The sequence below is a fragment of the Rhincodon typus genome, unplaced genomic scaffold (assembly GCF_021869965.1).
Source record: "Rhincodon typus isolate 14 unplaced genomic scaffold, sRhiTyp1.1 hic_rhity00007886, whole genome shotgun sequence".
NCBI lineage: Eukaryota > Metazoa > Chordata > Chondrichthyes > Orectolobiformes > Rhincodontidae > Rhincodon > Rhincodon typus.
The window spans coordinates 2,825-9,012 of record NW_025973524.1 but is presented as its reverse complement, the minus strand read 5'-3'; the positions used below and the strand labels follow the sequence as shown (position 1 = coordinate 9,012).

The 6,188-nt window shown below is 51.0% G+C and overlaps 1 protein-coding gene across 1 annotated transcript in view; it reads left to right on the top strand.

The window, feature by feature from the left end:
- The first annotated feature begins 2,640 nt into the window (after positions 1-2,640).
- LOC109925031 (maternal B9.10 protein-like) overlaps positions 2,641-6,188 on the top strand; it is a 5,266-nt gene continuing 1,718 nt past the window's right edge. Inside the window, exons 1-3 of the mRNA XM_048594299.1 lie at positions 2,641-2,952; positions 4,754-4,891; positions 5,354-5,561. Coding sequence (XP_048450256.1) covers positions 2,780-2,952; positions 4,754-4,891; positions 5,354-5,561 — 519 coding nt within the window. The 5' untranslated portion in view covers positions 2,641-2,779. The remainder of the gene's footprint in view (positions 2,953-4,753; positions 4,892-5,353; positions 5,562-6,188) is intronic.

The following is a 6,188-nucleotide window of genomic DNA, read 5'->3' as shown; positions in this document are numbered from 1 at the left end:
GGGGGGGGGGGGGGGGGGGGGGGGGGGGGAGGGGGGGGGGGGCGGGCCCGGGGGGGGGCAGGTACAGGGGGCGGGGACGGGGGGGGACCGTCAGATGTTGGCACCAGCATTGACTGGTGGATTTACCACCACTTTTGGGATATCCTAAAGCCTGGAGGTCTCTTGAAGGAGTGTCTTTCTGTAGCAATATGGGGAAACGCCACAGTAAGCTCCCACAGAATGATCCAGATCATCCCTTGTTTTTTAGGTTGAGGGATTAATGTCAACCTCAGGAACCCAGGGAGATCCCCCACCAAATCACTATCCTGGGAAGACAGGACTGACATATGAAGAGAGACTGGATTGGTTAGGATTGTATTCAATGGAGTTTAGAAGAATGAGCTGGGGGTATCCCAGAAACCTATAAAATTCTAACAGGACCAGACAGGGTAAACACATGTTCCTGATGACTGGGGAGTCATGGCCTATGGATACAGGGTAGGACTGAGATGAGGAGACACATCATCATCTGGAATGCGGGGAGCTTGTGCAGTTCTCTCCCACAGAAAGCAATTAAGACTGTTTTCAAGAAGGAATTAAGTAGAGTTTTTTTGGAGTTAAAGGAATCAAAGGATATAGGGAAATTGGGAATGGGGGGGACTGAGTTGGATGATCAGCCACGATCAAGTTGAGTTGTACAAGAAGATTGAAGGGCTGAATGGCCTACTCCTTCTGTTTTCTTTATTTCTAAACAGTGGTTGCGGAATCCTCTGTTTATCGTCTACAAGGCTACGGACCAGGTACTGGGAAATGGGATTCAAGTAGGTCGTTTCTTGATGACCAGTATAGACACATTGGGCTGAAGGGCCTCTTTCTGTGTTCTTAAACTCTATGACAATAATCTTGGGTTGAGGACTCGAGTAGCCTCCAGCACAAGCCTTCAAAGGGAGTGTCCTACACACTCCGAGCTGGACACTCAGCCTGGGGTTGACTAAGGTGTGTTCAGAGAGTGGGATGTACTGCTGAGGCTGTACAAGGCTCTGGTCAGACCGCATTAGGAATATTGTGAGCAGTTTTGAGCCCCGTATCTAAGGAAAGATTAGCTGGCCTCGGAGGGGATCCAGAGGAGGTTCACGAAAATGATCCTGGGGATGAAGGACTTGTCATGTGAGGAGCAGCTGAGGACTCGGGGTCTGCATTCAATGGAGTTTAGAAGGATGAGGAGAGGTTGAAACTTACACAACAGAGAGGCCTGGTTAGAATGGATGTGGAGAGGATGTCTCCACTAGTAGGAGAGACTGGGACCCAAGGGCACAGTCTGAGTGAAGGGACGACCGTTTCAAACTGAGATGAGGAGGAATTTCTTAAGCCAAACGGTGGTGAATCTGTGGGTCTCGCTGCTGCAGAAGACTATGGGGGCCAAGTCATTGAATGTATTTAAGACAGACAGGTTCTTGGTTAGTAAAGGGATCAAGGGTTAAGGGGAGAAGGTAGGAGAATGGGGTTGAGAAACAGATCAGCTATGATTGAATGGCAGAGCAGACTTCTATGGGCTGAATGGCCTAATTCTACTGGCATATATTATGGTCTAGTGGGAGCGAGGCCCACATTCCCAACCCCCACAATCTGGGGGACGATATTTCTCTCAAGTTCCCAATTGGGTGTTTTTGGGACTGTCTTCTATCAATTGGCCCCTCATTCTGGTCCCCACGCCCCACCAAGGGGAAGTGTGTTCCTGGAATCAGTGTTATCAAGACCACACCTCATTTTTTACAACCTCAGTGAGGTCACCCTTCAACTTTCGGTTTTCAGGAGGGGGAGATTCCCAGAGTGTTCTATTTGTAAACTCTGGCATTTCTGTAGAAATTCCCTGCTATGTCCTGTGTATCCTCTCCAGTGCCTCTATATAGTTATATTTTTATAGTACAGAGACCAGAACTGCGCGCAGTGCTCTCAGGCTGCAATCCAACAGGGGCTTAACAAGGTTGAGTGTAAGATGGAATTTAAGGAGCATGTCACGCAGTGCTTGGTGGTGATGCCTGGAGTAGTCAAATAGCCCTCATCATTATCCGTTTGTAAGCAGATGCATTGCTACAATTGTACAGGACTTTGGTGAGACCACACGTGGAGTATTTGTGTGCAGTTTGGGGTCTCCTTATCTGAAGAAGGATGTTCTGGTGATGGAGGGAGAACAGCGAAGCTTCCCCAGACTGATTCCTGGGATGATGGAACTGGAGTATGAAGAGACATTGGATCAATTAGGACTATATTGACTGGAGTTCAGAAAAATGAAGGGGGCAGTCTCATGAAAGCCTATAAAATTCTAAAAGGACTCGACAGGCTAAATATAGGCAGGACGTTCCCGATGAGCGGGGAGCCCAGAACTGTGGGAGGCGGGGTCACAGTCTAAAGGACACAGGGGTAGGACTGAGATGGGGAGAAATGTCCTCAGCCAGAGCGTGGGGAGCCTGTGGAATTCTCTGCCACAGAAAGCAGTTGACACCAAAACGTTGAATGTTTTCAAGGAGGAGTTGTTAGATATAGTTCTTGGAGCTAAAGGGCTCAAAGGGTATGGTGAGGGGGAGGGGTTGGAGAATGGGAAAGGGGGGGGAACTGAATTGGACAATAAGCCATGACCAGATTGAATGGTGGAGCAGGTTTGAGGGGCTGAATGGCCTACTGCTGCATCTTTGTTTCTAAAGGAGAGAGTGGGGCCTGGATACCTGTTGTAGCTATTTGTCCCAACTCCCCACAGTAACATGTTCTGACGCAGTTTGTTTTGACCCCCACAGGTCGGAGGATGAAGGAGGAGATCGGAGCCGGTGTGATCTTTCTGGTCAGCTTGGTGACCCGGCGAAGCGGACTCGGCCAGGAGAAGGTCAAGGAGTTTGGCGAGAAACTCACTGCTGTCCTTCACCAAAGATACCAGGGCCACTGGTATCCGACCAACCCCAGCAAGGGCCAAGCATACAGGTAACCAATCACCAAGGCCGCCCAGTGCCTCGGCGAGGATGGCACAGCCCAGGGTCAGGCTGTTTGGCCCCTCTGCTGGTGCCCCTGCTCCTCCCACGCCCTTCATCCTCACCCACCTCCTCCTCCTCCTCTTTCAGCCCTCCTATGTCTTTGTAGTTATTACAGGGGAGGGACCCTCAATGGGAAGGAGTTATTGAAACACAGGAAATTGAAGTAGGAATAGGCCATTCAGCCCCTTGAGCCTGCTCCACCATTCAATCTGATCATCCAACTCAGTCCTCCGTTCCCACTTTCTTCCCCCATAGCCTATGATCCCTTGAGCCCCTAAGAACCATATCTAAATCCTTCTCAAGAACATTAAATGTTTGACCGCTTTCTGTAGCAGAGAATCCTACAGGCTCCCCAGTCTCTGGGTGGAGACATTTCTCTTCATCTCAGTCCTACTCTGTTTCCTTAGACCATGATTCCTGTTTCAGGACCGTCCAGTAATTGGGAATGTCCTTCCTGTGTTTATCCTGTCTAGTCCTTCAGAAACTCCAGAAGTTTCCATGAGACCCCCATCCCCACTTCCTGAACTCTTTCAAACTCTGGTGAATATTGTCTTATCCCATCAGGTCTCTCTTCATACATCAGCCCTGCCATTGCAAGGAACCAGTCTGGTAAACCTTCACTTCACTTCACACCCTTTGTAGCTAGAACATCCATCCTCAGAGAAAATAGGCCAGAAAGCTGTTACTTTCATTGTGATGTTTTGGATTGTCTTGGGGCTACCTGAGAGAGCAGACAGGACCTTGGAGAGGCTGACTCGAGAAGCTGAGTCTCCTTTTGACAAACATAAGCCTGAAAATGCAAAACAAAACTTATAGCAGCAGAGCTGGGAACTAATGTGGGGAGACTGGGGCATCTTTCAGGTCAGCCGCTAATACCAGGCGTCCATTTACCCCTTCAGGTGGGTGTAATAGAACAGGTGCAGTCCTCCCCTGGTGTCCTGGGCCAGCTATTTATCTCAACAAAAACTTTACACAGAAACAAGATCTAGGTAGTAATAACGTCGCGGGAGCTTGCTGTTAAGAAACTGGTTGCTTCGCCTACGTTATGCTTAATGTAAATAAAACTAGTTCGGCGGCTGAAGCGCTTTGGCACTCCCTGAGGCAGTGAAAGGCGCTAGCGAAATGCATGTTTTTGAATTGCCGATGTTGAGCCAAGGTCTCCCTGCAGTGGCGGGTGGTGTTTCTCAAGGTTCAAACCAATGCGCTCAATTGTGGCTCCATCAAATGGCCGGAGCCCCTCAATACAAGGAAGGGCACAACAACAAAGGCCTGCATTCCTATAGCGCCTACGGCGTTGGCACAGAAATGTTCTGTGTTTTCCGGGAGTCAGAGTTTGTTGCCAAGTCTCACGGGATCATCGCGACCGGCTCATAAGATCAAGCAAAGGAGCTCAGCTTTTAAGGGCCGCATTTAAAGAGGAGGGGGTGAGACAGATGGGGGTGGAGAGGTTTCGGGGGCAAATTCCACATGTCGGGGCCCTCCAAGCAGTTTAAGGTACAGCAGTCAATGGTGATTGGCCGCGCTTGAGAGGCCGGAATTGGAGAAGCATGGAGGACTTAAGAGGGATGTAGGGGCCGAAGGAGGTTACAGAGATGGGGAAGGGGGTGTCGGGGCAGGGGGGGGGGGGGGGGGGTGTGGGGGGAGGGGGGGGCGGGGGAGGGGGGGGGTGGGGGGACGTTAGGATTTCCTCGGTATTTGGAAACAGACTCGGCAGAATTCTGATGGTATCCTCTCTCTCTCCCCCTCGGTAGATGCATTCGGATTAACAGGAAACAGAAAACCGACCCGTCACTGCTGCTTGCTTGTCAAGACTGTGGCCTGGAGTATAACCAGTTGAGACTCCCCAAGGAGATCACTTTGTGGATCGACCCCAGCGAGGTGTGGTGCAGGTGAGAATCGAGCCTCTGGTGGGTCTGTTATAGTCCACCTTCTCCTGGAATACTGCGTCCCACTCTGGGCACCACACCTTTGCCGATCGGCCCTAAGATTTAGGAGCAGAAATAGGCCATTCAGCCCATCAAGTTTGCTGCGCCGGTCGATGAGATTGTAGCTCATCTGATAACCCTCAACTCCACTTTGCTGCCACTCCCCACCCCCCCAAGTCTCTGATCGTCCAGCCTTCAGAGGGAAGTGTGACTCATAAACTGGGGCTGAGGGGCTTCAGTCTGTGTGGATTTTCGAAATGGGGGGTTGGTGACTAAGGTACATGAAGGGGGAGGGAAAAAGAGGTGGTGGGGCGTTGAAGTGGGGGCGAACTGAACAGATCTTTCAGAGAAACAGCACAGGCTGGGCCCGGGGCGGTTAAGGACAGAGCCTGAACTGAGGGACTGTGCAACTCTGACTCTGTATAGGTCTGGAGAGAGCAGCCAGCCGTTCACCGTGGCTCAGTTTAAACAGGAATCCAGGAGAGTGTCCTCGTTAGACTCGGAGCATGAAGCCGAAAGTTCCGAGTGCAGTACGTCCGACTACCATTCCGACACTTCATCCGATGATGAGGAACGCATCAAAGACCAACCGGCCAATACAACACCGGCAAGAACGACAGAGGCTAGCATCAAGGTAAAGGGAATGGGGGCATCAGGCTGTATATTTCAACACTGTGTGTCCCTGCAGCTACCAATTACAAACCCAACTTCACACATTCCATCTCACTCCTCCCTGCCTGTCACCACCTCCAGCACCCACACGCTCTCGTTATCTCTGTCACCCCCTCCGGACCCCCACACCCCCTACCTATCTGTCACCATCTGCAGCCGAAACTATAATACCTTGTAAAATAGATTCAGCCAGAGGCTAGATCAGCGCTGAGGGAGCGCCGCCCTGACGGGCAGGGTGTAGAAGGTGCCATGGCCGCTATTTGAGCAGAAGTTTTGCCTGGAGTCTTGGGGCCAAGGCTTATCCCTCAACCAACAACACTAAAGAACTGAAGGTTCCGATTCTTAAACCCTTGCTGTTTTTGGGATCTTGCTGTGCATAAATTGGCTGCGGTGTTTACGGCATCACATCAGTGCACATGTTCCAGTGGATGAGGGGTGTTTTGGAGAAAGCTCCTCCAACACCTGTGCAATGGAAATGCAGATTTTGCCCCATCTGCAGGCCAGGCTGGGTTAACACTGGAGTCTGAGATAAGTGTGGAGCTGGAGGAACACAGCAGGCAGGGCAGCATCAGAGGAGCAGGAAAGCTGA